The sequence below is a fragment of the Dama dama genome, chromosome 7, assembly GCF_033118175.1.
Source record: "Dama dama isolate Ldn47 chromosome 7, ASM3311817v1, whole genome shotgun sequence".
Taxonomy (NCBI): Eukaryota; Metazoa; Chordata; class Mammalia; order Artiodactyla; family Cervidae; genus Dama; species Dama dama.
Window position 1 is genome coordinate 44,819,323 of NC_083687.1, and position 24,943 is coordinate 44,844,265.

Consider the following 24,943-nt stretch of genomic DNA (forward strand, 5'->3'; position numbering starts at 1 on the left):
CTGAGAAACAGCCCACCGTCGCCTCTCCCTTTCCTCTCCGGCTGAGCTCAGTTTTAGGCAGCTTTGTTTAACCTATATTTGCATCATTCTTTTTTCTCATCCTGATTTTCTACCTTGCTGCTAATTTTCTCTTCCATCCTTGCATGAGCTCTTATTGTAAGCTATCCCTGCCCTGAACTTGAGGTAAGGCAGTCAAACAGATAAACACTGAAAAGAAAACGTCCCAAACAAAGACATCTCTTGGGCTAACATTTTTATGCAATAAGTTACCTGCATAGAGAGTGATTTCATTTTCCACCAAACCTTGGGCAACAATCAGAAATACCCGAGTTTTACCCCTCTATTTCTATCTCTGCCCAAATAGCAAAAACACAATCAGCAGAATCACTTTGTTTTAGACAATCTAATTACAAAGTTACCCAGTAACCAACCAAACACATCAGACTTATGTTTAGGATCAAATAAAATAACAGGAACTGACTTCAGAAGTCCTGTGACTTCTCCTTCTAAACACAGTTACTACTGTTGCTTCCAAGTCCCCATCAACCATCAGCAGTTTGGATTCCAGCCCGGCAATCAAAAGATATTTTCAGACTTTCCAGTATTTGGCTCACCACCCACAAGGCTGCCTCCCCTGCTGGTGGCTTGGTACTTAGGTTTCTTCCTTCCCCAGGATGGCTATGAAACAGTTTCAGTTTCATGAGGAGCGAGGGCTTCAGGAAGAGTTGTCCCACATGGTCCCTGGAAATGAAACCTGAAACAGAAGGACGAACACAGCAAAGTTATGAGCAAAATGAGCATTCTGCTTCGGCAAGTCAACTTTCTTAGTTACAGCCAGAATAAAATCCAGATTCTCACAGGAGTCTTAGGCATTTTGGAGCCCAGTTCTTTCATCGAGTTTCTGACAACGCCAAATGCAGACACTTCAGTATGGGTTGGCACCCTCATTTCCAAGGGAATTTGGGAAAGCAATTGCTTGGAATTTCAGTTCAGTTCAGTCACTCAGTTGTGTCCAACCCTTTGCAACCCAATGGACCGCAGCACTCCAGACTTCCCTGTCCTTTACCATCTCCCAGAGCTTGCTCAAATTCATGTCAGTGATATCATCCAACCATCTCATCCTCTGTCATCCCCTTCTCCTCCTGCCTTCAATCTTTCCCAGCATCAGGGTCTTTCCCAATGAGTCAGTTCTTTGCATCAAGTGGCCAAAGTCTTGGTTTTTCAGCTTCAACATCAGTCCTTCCAATGAATATTCAGGACTGATTTCCTTTAGGATGGACTGGCTGGATCTCCTTGCAGTCCAAGGGACTCTCAGAGTCTTCTCCAACACCACCGTTCAAAAGCATCAATTCTTCAGCACTCAGCTTTCTTTATAATCCAACTCTCACATCTATACATGACCACTGGAAAAACCATAGCCTTGACTAGACAGACCTTTATTGACAAAGTAATGTCTCTGCTTTTTAATATGCTGTCTAGGTTGGTCATAACTTTCCTTCCAAGGAGTAAATGTCTTAATTTCATAGGTGCAGTCACCATCTGCAGTGATTTTGGAGCCCAGAAAAGTAAAATCTGCCACTGTTTCCACTGTTTCCCCATCTATTTGCCATGAAGTGATGGGACCAGATGCCATGATCTTAATTTTCTGAATGTTGGGTTTAGAATTTAGGTGCCTATAAACGAGAATTTTATTTTAAGGAGGAAGGAGAGACATGATTGTATTTTGTGATTGCTTTGCCAAACTCATAATAGTAAGTTTTATAAACTCTTATACAACTACATAAAACCACCTTCACTGGTACTAAGGACAAGAGAAAATGAACCTGATACACCATGCAGACCATAAGGATCTTAACTGAGTCAGTTGGCCCACGCCAATCACTGAAATTCACAACTAGCCCTGACTTGTAGTTAAAAAGTAGGAAAAAGAGAAAGATCAAAGAAAGAAGAGGGAGAGAAAAGAAGAAAAACCAATGATTTCTGCTTCCTTCAAGGGAAAACACTTATAACAGGAAAAAAAAAAACCCAACTAATTCTACTGTGATATTAATAAATGAAAATCAACTGAGCACAATTTAAAATGAAAAAAAAAAAAAAGCATCTGGTCATATTACTTATTCTTGATACAACACAGATCAAGAAATGTTCCCTCTGTGCCGTGAATGGACAGCCCTGACCAACTGGCATTTCTGATCCTTCTGCCTCCCCTCCCGCAGACCCACCCCATCCCCACCACCCCAAGCACGTGGAAGGCTGCCCACTAGAAAGCTCCTCCCAGCACAGTCCCTTGAGGACTTCCCAGGAAGCACAGCCAGGCAGAGAGCACTCAGGGACTTCCCTCGACTTGCACCTGTTCTTTCGTGTGCCCCTTTCCACATTCATCCTCCTCCCGTTTACCAAAGCAAGCTGCACCTGACCTCCCCATCCCAAATCTTACATGGCGCCTTATCCCAGAATGTGAAAACTTACGGGCTGCCAAACCAAGGGATGTTTGAAACACTGCTGTGGATCTGAGAAAACAAATGGTTTCTAAGGACCAGGTGATAATGCAAACAGCGTCACTTCATTCTTGCTTTCAGTAAAATTGAAAGAGGCTTTTATAGAATTGCCAAACAGATCCCTAAAGTCGATTCAGGAGTACTCTGGATATTTCAGCATATAAGAAAGAAGGAGATCCAAAATCTGAGTGGCCAGAACAAAATTCCTTTCATGCCCAGGGTTTATGTGGCCCAGGTTTCTGAGTATTTTATGTATGGCATTGTTGTTCAGTTGCTAAGTTGTGTCCAATTTTGCAACCCAATGGACTGCATGCAGCCAGCCAGGCTTCCCTGTCCTTCACCATCTCCCAGAGCTTGCTCAAACTCATGTCCAGTGAGTCAGTGATGCCGTTCAACCATCTTGTCCTCTGTCATTCCCTTCTCCTCCTGCCCTCAATCTTTCCCAGCATCAGGGCCTTTTCCAATGAGTCAGCTCTTCGCATCAGGTGGCCAAAGTATTGGAGTTTCAGCTTGAGCATCAGTCCTTCCAATGAATATTCAGGACTGATTTCCTTTACATTGACTAGTTTGATCTCCTTGCTGTCCAAGGGACTCTCAAGAGTCTTCTCCAGCACCACAGTTTGAAAGCATCAATTCTTCGGTGCTCTGCCTTCTTTATGGTCCACCTCTCACATCTATACATGACTACTTAGTTTTTGCTTTTCTCTATAAAAAGCAAAAAGTAAGAATTACAGTTGACATTGAAAGTTTAGCTTGGAAAATCTGGTCTGCCACCCCTCAGACTGGAATTAGAGACACAGATACTCGAAACAGAATTCCCGTCAGCCCCCACCCCAGAACAGGCTGCACAAGGTCATAGCAGCTCCCTTCTTCGAGTGACCACTGCTTTGATGCTCACTAAGGAAGTCTGTCCTCTCAAATCATAAATGTTGGGAATGACGGCAGTAAAGGATGAAAGACCCCTGTGTGTGGAGGAGGACCTCAGTCATTTGGCCACAGAGAAGCAGCCTGACTTCCAAACCAGGCGCGGAGCTCCAGGTGAGGGGTGTCGGGCCCCGTGTTTCACATCCACCTCCAAGGTCATAGGACCCTGCGACCACATTGCAGCCAGAGCAGATCTGACCCCTCTCCACACACACACACACACACACACACACACACACAGACACACACACACACACAGACACACACACACACACAGACACACACACACAGTCCTGCTAGTTGCTGAGTTGATCAAAAACAGCTTCACTGAAATTTTACCTAATCTCAACCTTCCTTCCACATCCTACAGTAAGTCCATCTCTTCCTGTGTTTGGGGACAGGCCACAGGGCTCTCTGGGGTCCCCCCGCTGCGCTGAGTCAGGAAACCTGATCGTCTTAGGATACGGGTTTGTTTCCCGTGACCACAGGCCTATTAGGGCTGCAGCATCAGTACTCCGCCTCCTGACGGCACGCAGTCCCAGGGTGGATGTGTCTATGTCTCTGTTAGTCACTCTGTCGTGTCCAACTCTTTGCGACCCCGTGGACTGTGAGTCACCAGGCTCCTCTGTCCCTCCACACACACTACTGACCACCTCCACCTCCCGGAGCCCCTCTCCCCGCCCCCTCCCACACACACAGGCCTCCCAGGCTGGCCGCCCCCTCCCACACACACAGGCCTCCCGGGCTGGCCGCCCCCTGGGGGCCTTTGCCCAGGTGGTCCTGGCACCTGGCAAGCTCTTGGCCCAGAGGTCTCCTCGGTGAACCGCTCCTCCTCCTCCAGGGCTCTCTCTGAGGCTCCCCCCCCACCCACTGGATCCCGCGCCCACCGCTCCCCTGCCTCCCTTCTACCACTGCCTCTTCCCACAGCCCGATCCCACTTCTCATGGGCCACACAATGTGCACATTTGTTATCTTATCGTTCACTGTTTGCCCTTTGCGGCTAGGAGGCCATCTTCACATGGCAGGGTTTTTATTTTGTTTACTAATATATCCTATCCTGAGCATTCAGAACAGTATCAGTGGTAAAGAATCTTCCTGTCAATGCAGGAGACGCAGGTTTGATCCCTGGGTGGGGGAGATCCCTTGGAGAAGGAAATGGCAACCCACTGCAATATTCCTGCCTGGAAAATTTCATGAACAGAGGAGCCTGGTGAGCGACAGTCCATGGGGTTGCAATAGTTGGACACAACTGACTCACTAAACAACAACCAAGTCCAGGGCATAGTAGGTGCTAAATAAACACTTGTGGACTTGCACTAAATTCCAAAGTTTAGAGAAATGCAAAGCAGCACGACTGGGGGTCACAGGGCGTTGGGGGGGTCCACTGTCCTTGGAAGGCCTTGCACACCAGTCCCTTGGGTGCACTAATCCCATTTTTGCCTCAACAAACACACAGATCCTTACATGCCAAAGACCCCTGGGGTTGAGAAACAGTCAAAACCCTGATGTCTAAATCCCCAAATGCCTAGTCTAATGGTTTCTCAGAAAATCACCCAAGATAACCATCTGGGACTGGGGAAATGACAAAAAAACAAAATAGGAACTAATTAACACCTTGAAAATATTAATACATTTAGATGGGAGGCAAATACCATGACTCTGTTTCTAAATTAGAATTAGAGCAAAGAATCCAAACAACTGTGCAAGGTCAAAGGAGTCTTGCGAAATCCAAATTGAAAATGTAGGCAGAAATAAATAAAGACATAAAACGCAGGCATCATTTCCTGCAACCTATTTAGGTAATAAAGAAATCAGGTGAAAAGGCAGTATCATTTCAATTTTCATTTTTCCTACTAACCTAGAGCTGGGGCTGGCAAAATGTTTTCTGTAAAAGAGTCAGAGACTTACTATTTCATCTTTGCAGGCCAGACAGTTTCTGCTGCAACTCCTTACTTCCATTGTTTAAGTGCAAAAGCAGCCACGGACAATATGGGAACATGTGGCTGTGGCTGGGTGCTAATAAAACTTTATTTACAAAAATGTAGTGGGTGAATTAGGAGAAGGCAATGGCACCCCACTCCAGTACTCTTGCCCGGAAAATCCCATGGACGAAGGAGCCTGGTGGGCTGCAGTCCATGACGTTGCGAAGAGTCAGACACAACTGAGCGACTCCACTTTCACTTTTCACTTTCATGCATTGGAGAAGGAAATGGCAACCCACTCCAGTGTTCTTGCCTGGAGAATCCCAGGGACAGGGGAGCCTGGTGGGCTGCCGTCTATGGGGTCACACAGAGTCGGACACGACTGAAGCGGCTTAGCAGCAGCAGCAGCAGCAATGAGTAAATTTGACTGACAGGCAGTAGTTTGCTGACCTCTGACCTAGGCTAGAGTTCAGCCAACATCTGTTACATGTGAGATGTGAGAAATTTCGGCCTTTGTTTAGATGCGTGTTTAAACCAGCTTCTTAGTCACTCTGGGTTTGGTTCCCAGTTTGAAAACCCGAGTAGGATGAGAAGATGACCACCCACGTCTCTTCTAAATGTCAGCTTTGATGACGCCCAGATAAAAGCATCGCTGGCTTCATTGGTCAGTTATACTCGTCTGGTACAGAGAGCCTTGGCTCCCGAAAAGGTCCATGGAGCATCTGTTGTGATTCCTGCGGTTGGTGCTGTTCAGATCTGATCAAAGTCCCAGACCAGCAAGAGGCCTGTTTGTTTGAACAGAGACACTGGAGGTTTTCAGGATGGGAAGCTGAAGAATGTTTGTTGAAGACGAGTAGCAGCTGAAGCAGGTTTGCGGTTTGAGGAGGCCCAACTTATGAAGTGATATCATTACACGCCAAGAATTTTGTCTGAACTTACAGGGAAAACTGCCAAGTTCATTTTCCTTTCACGTGAAGACGTACACAATGGATGCATATCAGAATCACCCAGGAAGCGTATAAAACGGGGGGAGCTCAGGCTAAACCTCACACCAACTACATCAGAATCTCCTGAGTGGTACCCAGTCATCAGATTTTAGAAAAAAAAATTTTTTTTTAAGATTTTTTTATGTGGACCATTATTAAAGTCTTCATTGAATTTGTTACAATATTGCTACTGTTATGTTCTGGTTTTTATGGCCAAGAGGCATGTGGGATCTTAGGTCCCTGACCAGGGGTGGAAGCCACACCCACTTCACTAGAAGGCCAAGTCTTAACCTCTGGACCACCAGGGAAGTTCCCAGTCATCAGATTTTTAAAAATACGCAGTTGAGGTAAAAGTCACTGACTAAAGTAATGACAAGACGCTTTAGTAATGTTTCACATTTTACTTATTCATATTGATGTATTAGTTCATAGTCTATCTTATTCTGGAAAGGAAATTACACTATTAAGAACATATAAACTACATTAAAAGGGAAGACAGGAAAGCAGGAGTGGAAGAAAGAAAGCAAAACAGAGGAGAAGATGTAAACTGGAGGCTAGACTGAGACAACATGTGAATGTACAACAATGATCTATACTTTCCTCACAAATTTGGGGGGGGCAGGATCAACATCACTAAATGGCCACAAGTACACACATTCTTGGCAATGTTTGGGCAATGTTCTTGCCCAAACATTCTTGGGCAAAAGAGGAATTTGCCCAGGGAGCCCCGGTGACAGAGTTGTGTGTGGATATCTCCCTGGCTTACGTGCTGAGTCTTCAGCTGACCGGCATCTAAATGCCATTACTATACTTAGCTTTAATACATGAATAAAAGTAAAGTCTAAAGCATCAAAGAAGAACTTTCAAAATGTGAAGAACAAAAACCCACGGCAAACTCCCTGTAAAAAGACATGGCTACCTCAATCTACAGTCAATATGTTTTCTTCCATCAATCTACAACTAATATGTTGTTTTCTTCCATCAAAGCAACTACAGACCAAATAAGAAAACACAAACTCTGTGTTACCAAATTAGGACAGCAGGTAACACCTGCTTGGACGACCGTGTCCAAACCTGCTCAGTGCCATCCGCCTCCCGCCCTGGGAACCCGGTACCTGAATCTGTTCGTGGCCGGGGTGGTTTCCATGTTGAATTCGGCCACGGGCACGCCGCGGGCTGACACCTGGGGGGCAAACATGGCGGCAGGGTAGACCACGGAGGAAGTCCCCACCTGCAGGGCAAACAGGCGGAAGCGGACCAGTGACCACACTGGAGAAGCAGCGTCTTTGCAGAAAACCTTTACAGAGACTCGGGCCAGCTTGTGCTTGCTGGTGTGAGGGAAGGTAAGCTGGGCGGGATAAATGGAGAATGTCTGGGGGACAAGAGGGGAGGTGGGAGGCTCCCCTTTGGCTGATCCCTCAAATTCAGGAAGGATTTTTTTCATGTTTAGTCACCAAGTCATGTCTGATTCTTTGCAACCCCGTGGACTGTAGCCCTCCTGTCTCCTCTTGTCCATGGAATTTCCCAGCAAGAACACTGGAGTGGGTTGCCATTTCCTTCTCCAAGGGATCTTCCCACCCAGGGCTCAAACCCACGTCTCCTGCCTTGGCAGGCAGGTTCTTTACCACCAGTTACCTGGCACGGAAAAGAGAGCTGAGCCCGTGGCAAGAGTGGCAAAGAAATTATCTGATCATCACCCAAGCGGGGTGAGTTTTAGTTGTTTCTGCTCTTTGAAAAGATCAGGGAAGGCTGTGACTGACTTACCACGAGACACAAGTCACAGAGGGCCAGCTCTTTGTCGACCTCCTCCAGGATGGCAGGGTCCAGGTTTTCTCCAAACCACACCACGTGAGGTCGCAGCAGGCCCCCGCATCCTGGCTCTTCACACCTGTAAGAGTGTCATCCTTAACCCACTCCCAAGACCTACTCTTGGGAAGGCCTGCCTAGGTGGATCGGGGGAAACCATGAAGTCTCTATTGTGTCTGGATGCACTGGGCTGATTTGTTGGCGAATGTGTCCCAGCCAACCTTGACGTTCTCTTTCTAAACAGCTTTCTCTTCCCAGTTACTTCCTTCCACTCAGGCACAGCTGTGCTCACGGTTAGCTGGACCCAGGAGGAATGCTGGACTCAGACTTGCCTTCAACACACCAACCACTTGCTAATGTCATCAATGACCTCCCTCATCTTCTCTCAAATTCACCTCTCTCTTGCCTTGTTGGTAGCCAAGTTCTCCTGTGTCAATTTCCCTAAATCTCTCATCTTTCACTAGCTACTACCCTAGGTCATCTCTAGTCAACGTATTTATTTACGTTCTAAAATAATCTCCCCCAAACACCATTTTCATCATATTAATTGCCTAATCAAGTTTATTTTAGATTGAAACTTTAGAATTTAGTCATGAAAACTTACTCTTTTAGGTCAAAACTCTGATTTTAGTAATGAAAATCCTTATTAAGAAAAATTTTAAAGGTTAAGTAAACCAGGGAAATGTTAGCATAACTGCTCTTTAGGGAGTAACAATGTACTTTTATACATTCAGTGCTCTGAGGAGCTCTGCAGCAAAGCACGATGCTTCAAACGTGGTTCACTCTAGTGGTTCCATATTTATTTGGGCATGTGACATCTTTTTTCTCCGAGTAGTGCCTATCAATGTCACGTGGATCCAGTGCCCTATGAAACACTTTGGGAAGGGCCATTTTAAGGTCGAGTTTTGAAAAACTGGCGTAAAAATCTTTCCAAGGTTTTTTGCTATTGTTAATCTGCACAAATTCTGCTCGGTCCCATAACTTCACCTCTGCGAGACCTCTTACAGCCTCCCTAGTCCTGGATTAGCAACACTGATGAGGAGGAGAGGGGGAGGAGGATGGCAGCTGAGGCTTCCTGACCAGTTAGGTCCAGGATGCCAGCCACTACGCTTCACACACGCCAGATGAACGTCTACAACACAGCAGCTTCCAAAACTTTCCAGACCCCAAGTGATCCCACCACAACACAGAGGAGAAAGGGACAGGACAGATGTACTTCTCTCAAGCCTGGTTTGGTTCACCCTTTGTCCTTTCACCCTTGACCTCATGGATCAGGGCTGGTTTCTGCATTGGCACGTTTCAGAGGCATCTCACCAAGTGAACTTAGATTTTGACTCCTACTAATTTTCTTTCTTTCCTTTTTTTTTTTTTTTCAAACTGGAGCACCAAACACAGATCAAAGTCTTTTTACCCACCGGGGCAGTTGCTCCACTGGGATTCCGGCATCTTGAGTTGTGGGGTCTGGAGCCCTGAAGTAAATAATATTAGAAAAGGAAGAATGTCACTGGTGTAATCAACGAACAAAGAAATAAGATAAGCCAGTAAGATTGTCTCTTTGCCTGGCCATCTATGGCACAAAACTCCTGATGAATACACACTGGCTTACAAGAGGATGAGGAGGGTAGGCACAAGCAACTGATTATCAGAGGTTCTACCACAAGAGAGCGAATCTGTATGGGGGGCGGCAGTACTGCTGCTCTAAGGGGAGTTTCATGATTTGCATCGTATATGTCACTGCAATTTCAATCACCTGCAGTGATGCTATATTAATAAGTTACTTGTATAACTTACACCGATTTCAAGTGGCTAGGTAGAATTTTTCTCAATATTCTGAGTCTACTCTTAATTCTTCCCCCAATTATAATATTTACAATAGTAAATGTTCATCATAGACATGTTGGAAAGTTCAGAAAGATATAAAAAAGAAATCAAAATTGCCATAATCCTACTGTCCCTGTTAGTATAGTGTTGATTTCCTTCTGGACGTGTATCTACATACAGCTACATCAACATGGTGAGGGTGGATGTGTGTTTAAATACAAAGTTGGGATCATAATGTATAGAGTTAGAGCCTGTTATTTTCACTGATTATAACCTGTGAGCAAAATATTTGCCTTACAATATGGATGTACTGTCTGCAGCTTTATGTCTCATAAACATCCATGGGAGTTATAGGTCAATGTTCAGTTTCTTCGAGTTTATAGTCAGCTGAAGAGACAAAACAACACACACCTATTCCAGAGTGCAGTATAATTACCCTTTTCCTGATAAAGCCGGACAAATTGGACTCTTATAGTTCTCAGCCACAACTCCACAAGAGGTACATCGAGTTTTAAATAAGCTACCTGAAAAACACAAGTTTAAACAAGACCGGAATTTAGCATAATCGGAAGCAACTGACTCCACGTCTAAAAGAGTACAAAATGATTTAGTTTCTATACATCACTTTAACAAATGCGCCCATCCCAGCTTTCATGGGAAACATCAAGGCATGTAGTGAGATTGAAAAAGCCAGAACACACGCCCTCCTGGACTTCGTGATCTGGAGAGGAGAGGGGGAAAGGAAGTAACTTACTGCATGGCCAAGGAGCTCTCTGATTACCCAGGTGTTCAGGTGGAATTCAAATGTGCAACAGGGTAGAAGAAGCCAATCTAAACCTAAGGGCAGGATTTACTGAGAATATGCCTGATAGAGGCTCAGTAGCTTGGGATATGTTTTACAAAATCTTAATTTTGACTTAGTAAAGCTTGAATCTGTTCTACAAAAGCAGCTCAATAAATAATCAACTAATAAATGAAGCAAATAATCATTAAAACTAGCAGAGACTTACTGAGCTTAACCCATGAAAGGTGACCTCAGTTCACTACACAGTCACCGGGTGCCCAGCAACGAGGTCACACGGCAGGGGACACACACTGGTCCGTTCTCTCCAGGGCTCCTTTGAGAAACCACCTCCTCTGTCCCACGCCAAGCTGATGGATCTGTCAGTCACATTCCCCAAACACAAGCTGGGGCACGAGTTCCAGACTGGTCTAATTGTGGCATCCTGTCCCTCCGGCAGTGGTGTTTGGTCAAAAAGGATGATGATAGTCAGGCCATCCAGAGAGTTGTTTTCTGAGGAGATGGCTAAACTGGAGGAAGCCTGGAGCCCCACTGAGTCACTGCTTCTGGAAATTCTGCAATTTGAAATGCATTCTTTGGACTGAATTTTTGTAGACTATTAAATGGCTTCCCTGGATGGCTCAGCAGTCAAGAATTTACCTGCAATGCAGGAGACACGGGTTCAGTCCCTGGGTCAGGACGATCCCCTAGAGGAGGAAATGGCAACCCACTCCAGTATTTTTGCCTGGGAAATCCCACAGACCAGAGGAGCTTGGCAGACTGTAGTCCAAACGGTAGCAAAAAGTTGGACACGACTGAGCAGCTCAACACAGCATCACAGACTATCAGATGCCCTTGGGGAAAAATTCTGGCATACCAATTTATGCTCTTGTGTGAACAAATTTATTAGATTTTCAGTGAGAAGAGGGAAGAAGAGGGTGTCAGTGAAAGCAGAGAAGGGAAACTAGAGGGATCCCAGACAAGCTCCTCGGCGTGACAGGAGGCTCCGTGGGGCTCCCGGGAGGGAAGGTCACTGAGCGGGCAGCCCCCTTAAGGCTCCAGGGTGGAGGAGAAACACAGCCCGAGCGGACAGTGCCCATGTGCAGGGGCGGGGCAGGGAGAATAAATGGATCTCCCAGGGATGCTAGGCCTTTGCAGCCTGAATCCTGCTTGAGCCCCAGCCGTTCAATGGCCCAAACCTCCCGCTTCCCGGCACCCAGGTGGGGGTGGGGTGGGGAGCACCCCCACCATCTCCATCTGGGAGCACAGGGTCCCCTCAACGGGACCCCCAGGGAGGGGAGAGCACGCAGAGGTGCAGACTGGCTTCTCCAGGCCGGGTGGTCTGTGCGCCAGACCCCGGGGTCCCGGCAGCCTGCTGCTCTGACTCGGGGGACCCACCTGGGCCCCAGCAGCACGTGTGTTTTCAGGTCTGGGTTCCCCTCCCATGCAAGACCGAGGGCCTCTCACCATGGATTTCCAGAAGGTTCTTGGTGCCAGCCTTGCGGTGCAACTCGTCGATGTTCTGGGTGATGACCACCACCTGTCGGCCCTGCCCGTGCAGCCGGGCCTGGCACTCGGCGATGGCCAGGTGCCCGGCGTTGGGCTCCTTGCTCTGCACCACCTCCCGCCGGTAGTGGTAGAACTCCCACACCTGGGACGGGTTCCGGGCGAAGGCCTGCGGGGTGGCCAGGTCCTGGGGGGCAGGGAGGAGGCGGGGGTCAGGTGGGGAAAGAAGGGCTGATGCTCCGGAAGCCGGGCGGCGGGAGCAGTGGACTCAGGTGGGAGGACACTCCCAGGCGCCCTTTGCTGCGGGCAGCCAGGCACCTTCGGGGGGTGTCGCGGGAACACGTCCATGTAGGTTCATGTGGGCGGGGGCCCGGGGCTCCTGAGGGGCCCTGGAGAAATTAGATTTAATTTCCCCAGCAAGATCGCAACCTGTCCCATCTTCCACTCAGGTGAGCTACGAACATAGAGCAACACATGGAAAGGTAACTTAGGCTGGAAGCCACATTTGCGTGGAACTCCACGTGACATGATGACTATCTCATTTATCCAGGAAGAAAAGTAAAATGCAAAAACGCCCAACTGAACTGTAATGGCCATAGTGGGGAAACTCATAGGTGCACACACACACATACAACTACACATTAAAAAAAGTAGTGTATATGTTATAGTAACAGGATATATAAAATACGTATTTTTAAAAGTACGATTCCTCCAAACTTCCCTGGTGGTACAGTGGATAAGAATCCACCTGCCAATGCAGGGGACACGGGTTTGACCCCTGATGAGGGAACAAAGATCCCGCCTGTGGCACAGCGCAGCCAAGGTAAATAAATAAAAATAAATACTCGACAAAATAAAGTAAAAAAATAAAAAAGAAATGTTATACACCTTAACTGTGGTGGCAGTTGTATCACTATATATACATTTGTCAAAACTCACTGAAATGTACACTTAAAATTGGTGATTTTTATTGCATGTTTATTATATCTCAATAAAAATTGAATTTTTAAAACTCTGTGCCCCCAGAGAACTTATATTCTAATGACCTTTGTACAAAGTTTTGAGCATTACGGCCTAAGCCTTTAATGACTCAACACTGGTTTTCATTTGGAAAGTTCACAGAAACTTTTTAAAAATGTGTAATTCTTAATTTCAACATGAATAGAAAAGTAATGAATTATGCTAACCAAAGTTTCCTGGTTCCACTTTGCTTACTAGAGGAAATCCAATTGTTATCTGAATAAGGGCAATCAATGCTTGCCGAGAAAGAAAGAAAAGAGGCTGCTTTGCTGAAGTCTGAGGTTTTAATCCTACGGACTTTGTGTCGATGCCAAAAAGAACAGGACAAAACGGTCATGGTAAATTTCAAACTATTCCCCTCTGATAGAGATTCTGAGTCAAACTGTTAAACGCCTTCATTCAGAAAGAGCCTTTCAGAGTTCCGGAAACATTACCAACCTGGGCTTTCCATTTCCTCCAGTAACCTCCCGCTCCTCTGAACGTCGGAACCCCACTCTCAGCGCTGATGCCGGCCCCAGAAATGACGACTATGTGCTTGGCTTTCGCAAAACACTTCCGGAAGTCGGCCATATCTAAAGGGAGTAAAATCTTGGTCAATCCAGGGTTTCATTTGAACATTTACGTCCCAGTTCAATGGCCTATATTTTGAAACTTGACCTTGCATGAAATTATACTTTTAAGATAACCAAATAAAAACCTTCCCATGCAACGAAGATGGCCCCGTGCAGCTGCCGTGTGAGAGGACAGCGTCTGCAGAAAGGGGCGAGGGTCTGGGGTGAACAGCCCAAGCTCTGAGCCCCACTCTGCCCGCTCCCCCCAGCCATCTCCCATGAGTCGGATCCTATGTGAACGGCTGACCCTCTGCTGTCTGGGTCTCCTTGGCTGTTTGATGTGCACAAGTGTGTTTTCCTGAGAGAGCATGTGAGGATTAAAAAAGGCTTCCCAGGTGGCGCAGAGGTAGAGAACCTGCCTGCAATGCAGGAGACACAAGAGCCGTGGGTTCAATCCCTGGGGTGGGAAGATCCCCTGGAGAAGGAAATGGCAGCCTGCTCCAGTCTTCTTGGCTGGGAAATCCCATGGACAGAGGAGCCTGGCGGGCTACAGTCCGTGGGGTCGCAGAGTTGAAATTGACTGAGCGCACACACGCACGCGCGCGCGCGCGCGCGCGCACACACACACACACACACACACACACACACAATGAGTGGGGATGTATCTTCCTTCTTAAAAGTAAAAGCAAGCTTGTGTGGTGTGAGGGCTGACCTCAGGCCCACTGGACCCCAAAGCCGTCCCTTCCTCCCCAAATTCACTTCCCTTGGAGGATCCTGCTAATTCCAGCTTCCCTCAGCATCACTAGCAGGGTGAGGCTGAGGGCCCCTCCCCGTGAACAAATGCTCCATCCCACTCTGGACACACTCTCCTTTACAGCTCAAAAGAGACGTGGTCTTTTTAACAAGATGGCCGCAGAGACCTGGGGTAACAGAAGGGAACAGAACGCAGAGAGTGGCATGGCAGAGGAGTCGTGGTCACAGCCTGCGGCTCGTGCTCCAGGACATGAGGGCTGGCCCTCCATCTCCAGGCATCCTCCTGCCCAACCTCAGACCCACAGGGGCGGCAGCTCGCCTCCCGTGAGGGCTCCCCACGCCCAGGCTCTGTGCCGAGCACTTGGGCATCACAAGGTAGGCTGAGACAAACATCATCAGCCCAGGACAAGGATGAAGAGCCAGACTGGGAACTGCCGTTGTCCCTCCTGGCAGCGGAGACTGGGTCCTGGCACAGCCTGTGGCTCCCGCTCTCCCGGGCCCTGCGGCTCTGCAGCCCTCGTGCACGAGATGGGGAAAGGCCGTGGCCCAACCGGCCAGGCCTGAGTGCTTCACAAGCTGTGGGAGCCCCCCTCCACTGGCCGCACCGGGAGAAGCCAGTGTGGACCAACATTGCCTCTGGCTGGCCCAGGCCACCTTCCAGGTGCAGCCAGTCTGTGCGAAGGCACCGAAGCTTTGAGCAAGACCAGAAGCAGGTTCCTCGGTTGATGGAGCAGGCTCTCTGGTCTCCCCGGGGGTGGTGGCGACCAAGGCTAACTAACTCTTGGTCCGATCAAGCGCCCCTCAGACAAGAAACCGGTGATGGAGAAAAGGAAGGAAGACAGTGGGCTGCATGGGGAGGTGATATCACTGTGTATGAAAGACCTACTTGAACTTGGACGAGCCATTGTTAGGCAAATCTTGGTTTGTGTGGAGATTGGAGACTTCAGTCCACAATACAGCTGGGAAAACAATCGGTTCCGGACGATCCAGAGAGGTGGCATCAGGTTTTCTGTGTTGCACTAACAATTGAGACGGACTTTAGAAAAATCACAAAACAAACAGAAACAATCAGAAAACACTCATCTTTCTACAAATATATATACATATACACACACACACACACACACACACACCTATGGCCTTCCCAGGTGGCGCTAGTGGTAAAGAACAGGCCTGCCAATTCAGGAGCTATAAAGAGGTGCGGGTTCCATCCCTGGGTCAGAAAGATCCCCTAGAGGAGGACACAGCTACCCACTCCAGTGTTCCTGCCTGGGAATCCCCATGGACAAAGGAGACTGGTGGGCGGCAGTTCAGTGGGTCACAAAGAGTCAGCCACAACTGAAGCGACTTAGCATGCATACACACACACACACATATATACAAAAGAATACCCTTAACAAAAATCTTCAGTAGCAATCTTCATGGTGTTCACACAAACACCGTCTAAACCGGCTATTTACACGGTGCACTCTCAAGCGCTCCAAGGTGCCTAGAACAGTGGTTTACAAAGCATGGTTCCCAGACCAGCATCATCCCGAGATCTCATCAGAAACGTAAAGTCATAGGCTCCACTCCAGACCCACTGAACCAGGAACTCTTCAGGCTGGGCCCCCATCGGTCTCTGGGTGATTCTGATGAACACTTAAGTCTGAGAACCACAGCCTTAGAGGGTTAGGAAGGAGTTAGATGGGAGAATTCATTTGAAAAGCAGGTTCTGATACTTTTTAAAAGGTACGAGAGCCATCGGCTTGACTTTCAGACAAAATACAGTTTATCTGAGAATGTAAATTCTAACTGAGAACTGAACAAGGCCGGAAAGATATGTACCATAACAACAAATGGGATTAAGATGAGATCGTGTCAAAGAAATCTGTGAGTCTTAAAGCACATTGACTAAATCTTTATCTATCCCTGAGGAGTTAGACAGGGATAACAGAGAAAGACAAAGCACAGAGAAAGGCAATATTCAGATCCATGACATCAAAAGGGTAACTGACACATCTGACTTTTACCGAGTGGAAGAACGCAAATTGTTGGAAGAACTCAGGATTAAAGGTCTGTGGGTATAGGAAAAATAGAAAAATAACACATTTCCCAATATTTTACAATCCCTTTGGAGGACAACTTATCAAAATTACAAATGCACTTTCCCTTTGACCTAGCAATCCTGTCTGGACATTTTCACAACTCACAAAAGTGAGACTTGCACACATCCAACATGACATATCTACAGGGTTGTTCTTTAGACTATTGTAATTAACAGGAAGAGACTAGAACAACCTACATGACCATCTGCAGGGGAGGAGTTCAATAAACAAGGGCACGTTCACAATGCACAGCATGGTTGCTGTAAAAAAAAGAATGCATGTAAGATTCTACCCGTATGACATTCTAGAGGGCAAAGAGGACTTATTTGCATGTGTTAAGAAGCAAACAAAAAAAAAAAATGGAAGAATGAGGACGAGAATCAGGATGTATGGAGACAAGAGTGGAGGCAAGGATTTTCAGTAGACGTGTTTCTATGCTATTTGCACTGTTAGTGCTCTCTGGCGAATGTCTAGGAACACACCTGCAGCTGAGCAAGCGCAAGGAGGGAGCAGCTCACGGTGAGGAGCTGCAGGCATATTGGCGACATATTGATGACCTCGGTGGTGGTGGCTTAGTCCATAAGTAGTGTGTCTCTTGCAACCCCATGGATTGTAGCCCGCCAGGCCCCTCTCTCCATGCGACTTCCGGGCAGGAACACTAGAGTGGGTTGCCATTTCCTCCTCCAGGCGATCTTTCCAGCATAGGGATCGAACCTGCATCTCCTGCATTGCAGGCAGATTCTTTACCAGTGAGTCACCAGAGAAGCTCATCTTGACGAAGTTAGGACAAAAGGGTTTGGGCTTGTGTTGGGTAAGGCTGGGGAGAGTCATGGAAGGAGGCTCTGATCTACGCTGGATGTTGTCTGGGAAAAGTTTCCTTTTAGTGGATATTTCAGTGAACGTGATCTAAAGAGGAGGGAGTGAAGTAAAGCTTGAGCCGGATTGGTCAAGAGGCAACAGGCCCTCCTATCAGCCAAGATAGGAGGGTGTCTTGTCACTTTTGTGGTTTAGAGAAAGTTCTTACTTATATCTGGTTTCAGGCCTAATTATGAAGTTGTCTTATTTTTGTCCTGATTGATCATGATTACAGCTAGCCTTGTTTGATGTTGGTGTCCTGTGAAATTATTTACATTCAACAGGCCTATCAGATGGTAGCAGGTCAAAAGCTGGAAGCAAACCAAAGGCCTATCAATTTATAAACGGATAAACAAACTGTGGTTCATCCATAACAGATATAGCTCATCACTGGATGTGTTTCATCCAGGGGAATACTATTCAGCCTTGTAGTTAAAAACTACAAGTTTAGCATAACTAAAACTGTAAGTTTTAGTTTTATAGTTAAAACTTTAAAAGGTACTAAAAAGCTGAAGTATTTCAAACTGCTGCTGATTGTCAACTGGAAATTAGATAAAATTCTAAATTGTAATATTAAATAAAAACACTTATAAGACAAAAAATCATGAGTTTTTTTAATGAATGTAGGAATTGTTTTGCTAAATTTTCCATTAATTTACAAGATATTCTCCAAGTGGCTCGGAGGTTAAAGTGTCTGCCTGCAATGCAGGAGACCCGGGTTCGATCCCTGGGTCGGGAAGATCCCCTGGAGAGGGAAATGGCAACCCACTCCAGTATTCTTGCCTAGAGAATCCCATGGATGGAGGAGCCTGGTGGGCTACAGTCCACAGGGTTGCAAAGAGTCGGACATGACTAAGCGACTTCACTTTCACTTTCACATTTTCTCAGTAAATGTGAAAACAAAGGAGAGGTTTAAAAAAAAACTTAAAAAAAAAAAAACCTTAAAAAAAATTTTTTTTAAATAAACACTGTTTCAGAACAGTGCCACCTGAAATTTACCTCCACGATTTGTAAATGCTCAGAACAGCAAGTCTATTTTCAATATGCTTTGTTGTTGTTTAGTCGCTCAGTTGCGTCTGACTCTTTGCAACCCTGTGGACTATAGCCAGCCAGGCTCCTCTGTCCATGGAATTCTCCAGGCAAGAATACTGGAGTGGGTTGCCATTTCCTTCTCCAGGCAATCTTCCCAACCCAGGGATACAGCCAGCGTCTCCCATATTGGCAGGCGGATTCTTTAACACTGTGCCACCTGGGAAGCACTTTCAAGATGCTACTGAAAAGTATTCATCAGAAGAATCTTCTGTGTCAATATTTATGTGCTTTTCTGGGGGATCAGAGTGGGCAGTGGTGCTAGCTGCCACAAACCAACAACCCAATTCAAAGGCCAAAGCAAATACCCCGAGGTTAAGAAGGCCCCCACTGTGCTGAGTCAGAGGAGGAAGACATCAGTTTATCTGGTCCAAAAGCCCTCAAGGTGAAAACTGCCCTAGGTAAGCCTCCAATTATCCTGCCCTGGTTTGACCTTCAGGTGGCAAGTAAGGCCTCAGGGAATAAAATAAATTCATTCATTGCAGTCATTGGGAGCTTTCTGAGTGCAGGATAGGTTCTCAAACACTGATATTAGTCTGGGTGAATGGCAATCCTCACTTAACCAGGCTTTCTTGGGAAACCTGAAACTCACCTACCCAATTAGAAAATCAGAAAAATGTCTCTATGTTCCCTGTTGAGAAAGGGGGCACCCCACCAATTCTGAAAAATACAGTAATACAATACTATAAATGAGGAATTCAAGAGAAAAAGCATTTACACAACATTAATTAAAAATACATTAATTTAAAGTACATCACGAAGGAACTACAAAAACTCCCACCGGTGTTCAATAGATACTTTTTGAACACCTACGAGCCAGTCCATCCTAAAGGAGATCAGTCCTGGGTGTTCATTGGAGGGACTGATGTTGAAGCTGCAACTCCAATACTTTGGTCACCTGATGGGAAGAGCTGACTCATTTGAAAAGACCCTGATGCTGGGAAAGATTGAGGACAGGAGGAGAAGGGGACGACAGAGGATGAGATGGTTGGATGGCATCACCGACACAATGGACATGGGTTTGGGTGGACTCCGGGAGTTGGTGATGGACAGGGAGGTCTGGCGTGCTGCGGTTCATGGGTTCGCAAAGAGTCGGACACGACTGAGGGACTGAACTGAACTGAGCCAAACAAATGCAAAGTACCAGCCCCCAGCTATCAACACTGGGAGACTCACTTCCTCTCCCCAGTCCCCCACTCGCTCTTATTAGGTCACCAGCCCGCTCCACCTTGCTAAACCCAACGGTCCACCTTGATCAGGTCCAGCCTCTGACCCCTTTGATCACCTCTCGGGGAACCACTCGCTGCTCCCGGTTTTCCTCCTGCCTCGCTGGGTCGCCCCACCCTCCCAGGGCTTCACGACTGCATCCCGCCTCAGATGTCCAACACAAGGCTCCCAGCTCACACAGTCAAGCCTCAACTCTTGAACATCCCCAAACCTCCCCGCAAAGCCTTAGGACGCCATCCTCCTTGGCCCCCACTTCTCCCTTCGGCTCACGTCTCACACCCAGACAACACGATGTACCCCAGCAACTGCAGCTTTACAACTGTGTCCCAGTCCGGCCGCGCCTCCCACGCCCACCACCCGGTCCAGGCCGTCCCATTTGTCACCCGGCCTGCAGCAGGGCCCGGAGGGACTCTACTCAACGGCGACACCCTGCCCCGCGTCCCCGGGGCCACCGCCTTCTTCACGGCGGCCTACCAGGCCCACCCGCCCCGGGCGCCTGACTTTCCGACCGCGGTTCTGGCCCCCTCCCTCGCCTCTCCGGCCGCAGCTAGCGCCCCGCGCTGTGCCTGGAAGACCCCCGATCTCGGGCCTCCGCAGATGTGTCTGCCGGGGGCTGGGGCGGGGGGGAGGGCTGCCACCCGGATCCACCAGAAGAAACGGGGTCCACGCCCCCTTCCCCACTCGCCCTCGCCGTTCCCCATCCCCTCTCCCCTCCCCCACTCCTCCTTTGCCGCTTGGCCTCCCCCCACCCTCGCGGACCCCGGAACCGGCCGAGGCAATTGATCCGCGCATGCGCGCCGCAGTGGGCCGGCCCCCCCGCGCTCGCCCCGGGAGCCCCCCCAACGGCGCCCACCCGGCCCCCTGTGCTCGATCGCGACCCCCGGAGCGGGAGTCCAGGGAGGCGGCAGAGAGCACGGCCAGGCCCCGGCACCCACGCACCTGCAGGAGGCGGGGACCGCGGCGGATCCCCGGCGCGGGGGCGGGACAACCAGACTGGGGGCGGAGCTGCTCCAGCCACCGGCCCCGGGCTGCAGCGGCCCCTGCCGGAGGCCCACACCTGGTCCGGCTCCCGGGCCCTGGAGGCCCTTCCCTGGGCCTGCTCGTCGGACACGATTGTTTCTTTGCATTGCTTTCTTTAGGGGGATGGCCCGGCGCAGGGTCGGGGGGAGACGGGCTGTTGCTTCGTCTTTGTGAGCTTCCCAGACGTGTCGTGAAAGACGGACGAGCTGCTTTCTTCCTTGAGCCTGCAGCTGAACCGCACTACTTGGCCACAGAGCATGTGAAATATTGGGGCGGCTTTCCCTGAAAAGCTATTTCCGATGAAGGTTAGCGGGGGTTCCCAGGCCAGCCCACCAATGACGAGCGCTGATGCTGAGATCCTTACCCAGCGTCGAAAGGGACCAGTTTCCAGGCCTCGCATACTCTGTGATCTCCGTGGCTCCCCGTGTCGGATCGGCCTTAAAAGCAGTCATCTTTCTTTGTCTTTGATTGAGTCTTACCACCAGAACAAATTTTCAGAGAATAGAATTGTTTCTGGACTGGCCAGTAATCCTAAAAGGAGGTGGTCTGAGAATTTGGGTGCATAGAATGTGATGTTAGCATTTGTTTTTCCATCTCTGACCTCATCCACCCCCCTCAGTTTGGCTGGAAGTCCTCACCGCTTTGGAACCCCTCTTGCTCCCGCAGGTTGTATCAGTCTCTGGGGCCCTCTGGAGTCCAAGAAAATTGGAGAAGGGTCTTATGTCTGGCTGCTACTTTTTCTATAACATGTATGTGGCACTGTGTACCAGACACCTCTAAGATCTTCACATGTCTTAACCAGTTAAAATCTTCCCCACCCAATAAAAGATATACAGTTATTCCGACTTTGCAGATAGGGAAACTGAGGCACAAGGCGGTCAAGTAACTACTCAAGATAGGCTGTTGAATAGCAGAGCTGGGGTTTGAGCCTAAATGCTTTGGCTCCAGCCACAGGGTCTGCGCCACTGCCTGTACTGCGTCTCATTAACATGTTAGGCTGCTTTTTGTGGTTTTGATGTTAGTCATCAGGTGTCAATCCTTGTCTTCATTCAGACACTGGGGGAAGGGAGGGCATACTGTGGGGGAGACCCCGTGCCCCTCACTGCAACCTTCCATGGCACCAGCCACCCAGGAGGTGGATCCCTCCTGGGACATCACATTCTATCAAGGCCTAGGGGTCACCACCCACAGCTACCCACTACATACCCCTTAACCACATACCTTCTTCCAGGCTTAGGAAAGCTGACTCTTCTGCCAATATCAGGCTACTTTCTTTTCTTGAAACATCAACCACTATCCTTTCCATCCTTAGAGCAACTCAAGCTTAATTTCTTGATGGTCTTGTCCTTCCAAACCAAAGGCTGGTGCCTCTTTCTGGAATATTCATTTTTCATTCCCTCAGTAGTAATGCTGCAGGGAAAAGTTATTTCTTACTCCATGCTGAGACTGTTTCTTTGATTTGCTTTTTGTTGCTTTTGTAATTGTAATTATACATAATGGCCTACCTCAGAGAATCCTGCCTCTCTACCTGACTGTAAACTAAAGTGCCTTTGTTCAGAACCCTGTCCACCTACCTGTAGACTGCAGGATGGAAGAAATTAATACGTCCCCTGCCTGAGGTTTGCCATTCTAGGAGATATTTGCTAGATTAATGGCCTTTCTACTTTGTTCACTCATCCTCCCTCCTCTCTGATCCATAAAAATACCTGGCATCCAGACCCCATAAAGATGATTATTTTGAAACATTAGTCTACCATCTTCTCGGTCAGCTGAATAAAGTTGTAACTCCCTGCCTCGACACCTCCTCTCCAATCCATCGGCCTTGGACTCGGTAACAGTAACTCCTTTCTCATCCTTCCAGCCTCAGTTCAGGCATCACTTCCTCAAGGAGCCTTCTCTGACTCCATCTCCCCCAGTCTCCGCTAAGTAGATCCCTTGTCCTGATGTAGGCTCTTAAAGCACCATAGCAGTTATCCCAATGAAGACTTCAAATGTATCTCTGTTCATTTGATTAAATTTTATCTGCCCACCAGGCTGTGAGTTTCCCTGAAGATGACACTTTTGTCTCGATGTGCTCACAGTGATATTTCCAGTCCCTCTTGGTGCCTGATAGGAGATGCTCAATTTATTAATTCTTTTAACATGTATTAAAGAATGAGCAACCTCACAGGAAAAGCAGCCCAGAACTGAGAGGATAACAGCTTGGCTATCTTTACCAAAATGAAGGCAAAGCAAATCCATTTTCTTCCATGCTGCTTATGGGTCTCTAGCAGGACAAAACAATTAAAAAAATAAAGAAGCAAAAAAGTTTATTAATAACTCACCCTATCTACAGAGGGTCTCCAGGCATAACCAGGTAGGAGATGTAAGAGTTTAGGAGCACATATACTGGAAGTTGTTACTGCCTCCTTCCTTTAGTAAAATGCAGACAGGCCAAGCTTTACTTCTGGAAAGACAGTCTCCCCCAACCCTGACTTTTCCCATCCTCTTGGGGCCACTCGCTTTGCTGGCTGTCATGCTGCCCCTCAGGGGTGGACTGTCCTCTTTAAGCCTCTGATACAAATATAAACTTGGACATAAACCCCTAGGCTTGATGTCTTTCATTGATAGATTTTGACACACTAGGAGAAGGCTAGAACTTTCTAAGGGAGAATAAGAAGAAAATAAGAATCAAGATCACAAAACTGCAAGAGACAACACAATCCAGAAATTGTGCAAAAGCCCAGCCCCACTCGGTTCTATTCTATTTCCCAGCTCCAACTTGTTTCCACGAGACCACCATGCCAAGGTAACATCATCGCCACATGGCCATTCCCAACAACATGTTGGGTCCTTCTTGGAGGAAGGCAAGAGACCAAGGCCCTCTGCACAGCCCCTCCGGTTCTTTGGGTTCCAGTATGAGTCCTGAGCGGGTAGCTAACACCAAGTGTGATCCTGCCCTAAGAGGGATCCATGCACACAGCACTGTGGCTTGTGGCTGTCACCCCCTGCAGCGGATCAGTGTGTCTGCACAGGATATGACTGCGTCTATTACAGCAACCAAGCACGCAGCTCAGGCTGAAGAAGTAACATTGACGGGAGGCGCTGAGCTGAGTGGTGGTGGACAGGAAATGGGGTTGCAGGTGTTTGCAGGCTCTGCGGTAAGGAATCCAAGGTAGTGAGACCAAGGCTGCATCAGACAGTCTGGAGCAATGAGGACAGTCTTTCAGGGCTGGATGGTGGGCTGTGGAGGAGCTCATACCTGTATTCTTAATACCCGAGAGTCTTGTCCTTTCTTTTCATGTTTAAAACATCCAACGTGTTGTTGATTATTTGGTGGGTGCAATAACTTTTATCTTTCTAAAGAAATCAAAAGAGTGACCACACTCATGCAAAGAGAATTTCCCCATTGTGTCTTTTCCTTTCCACCTTTATCTTAAGATATAGCTCTCCTTTCATGCCTCCATCCATCCTCAATTAGATGTCTGAATTCTCCATACTTATGAGTGTTTACTGCCGAATGGAAGGCTGTTCACACTTGTTGAGTAGGGGGAGGAAAAAGTTGAGTGGAGAAGGTCTGTGCTTGAGGACATCTCTCTTCTGAGACCCCTCCACATTGCTACTTGGCCTTCTGATTCGTTCTTTGTATCACTTCTTCAGTTTTCAAAGTCTGGTGTAAGATGCCTCTGCCTGCCATGCCTCCATCCTGTAGTTGCCCTTTGACAGTGGATACCATCTCTTTCAAGTGTTGTCTTAAACTGGCCTCTTTTGGTCTAGAGATGCTTCACATTCCAGTACAGGAAATTCTCCAAATTTACTTCACAAGTGTTTACCACACATCAAAACACTAAGATGCTTGACAAGTTCTTCACTTGTCTACCCATCTCTTCTTCCACATGCTCCACTACAGTTTCTAGACAAACCTTTGTATGCTCCAAACCTGTTAGCATTTTCTGCTCTGACATGTTTAAGAATAAAAGCTTTGCATTCTACCTAAAAAAGCAAAGGCAATGAGAAGACCCCAGACTGTGTGGCACAGAAAAAAGGCTTTGGGTCACACCAGATTTTTACAGAACAGCCAAGGGGAAATAAGTAGAAGCAAAGTTTACAAGTGTCCA

The 24,943-nt window shown here is 47.7% G+C and overlaps 1 protein-coding gene across 5 annotated transcripts; it reads right to left on the bottom strand.

Moving 5' to 3' along the window:
- Window positions 1–236: 236 nt before the first annotated feature.
- Window positions 237–20,818, bottom strand: SIRT5 (sirtuin 5). 5 transcript variants are annotated; one of them, XM_061147608.1, is made up of 10 exons: window positions 17,138–18,259; window positions 15,960–16,057; window positions 15,455–15,604; window positions 13,703–13,836; window positions 12,206–12,431; window positions 10,394–10,481; window positions 9,552–9,605; window positions 8,095–8,218; window positions 7,446–7,561; window positions 237–754 (listed from the first exon to the last, which is right to left on the bottom strand). In XM_061147608.1, exons 3-10 carry the CDS (start codon window positions 15,567–15,569, stop codon window positions 679–681), a joined length of 933 nt encoding a protein of 310 aa, XP_061003591.1. In that variant the 5' UTR covers window positions 15,570–15,604; window positions 15,960–16,057; window positions 17,138–18,259; the 3' UTR covers window positions 237–678. The 5 variants fall into 5 exon arrangements, with proteins under 5 accessions (XP_061003591.1, XP_061003589.1, XP_061003592.1 ...); XM_061147606.1 differs by lacking the exons at window positions 15,960–16,057; window positions 17,138–18,259 and adding an exon at window positions 20,766–20,818; XM_061147609.1 differs by lacking the exons at window positions 15,960–16,057; window positions 17,138–18,259 and adding an exon at window positions 20,766–20,793 and having other exon boundaries at window positions 15,455–15,587.
- Window positions 20,819–24,943: the final 4,125 nt, after the last annotated feature.

Bases quoted from the DNA above. Each gene is read 5' to 3' on its own strand.
- SIRT5 (XM_061147610.1), bottom strand. From the start codon at position 15,569: ATGCCACCTCTCTGGATCGTCCGGAACCGATTGTTTTCCCAGCTGTAT. The intron at 12,432-13,702 runs GTTGGTAATGTT...CCTGCCCCCCAG, and splicing joins GGAGGAAATGGAAAGCCCAG to GACCTGGCCACCCCGCAGGC. The intron at 9,606-10,393 runs GTAATTATACTG...TATTTACTTCAG, and splicing joins CCGGCTTTATCAGGAAAAGG to GGCTCCAGACCCCACAACTC.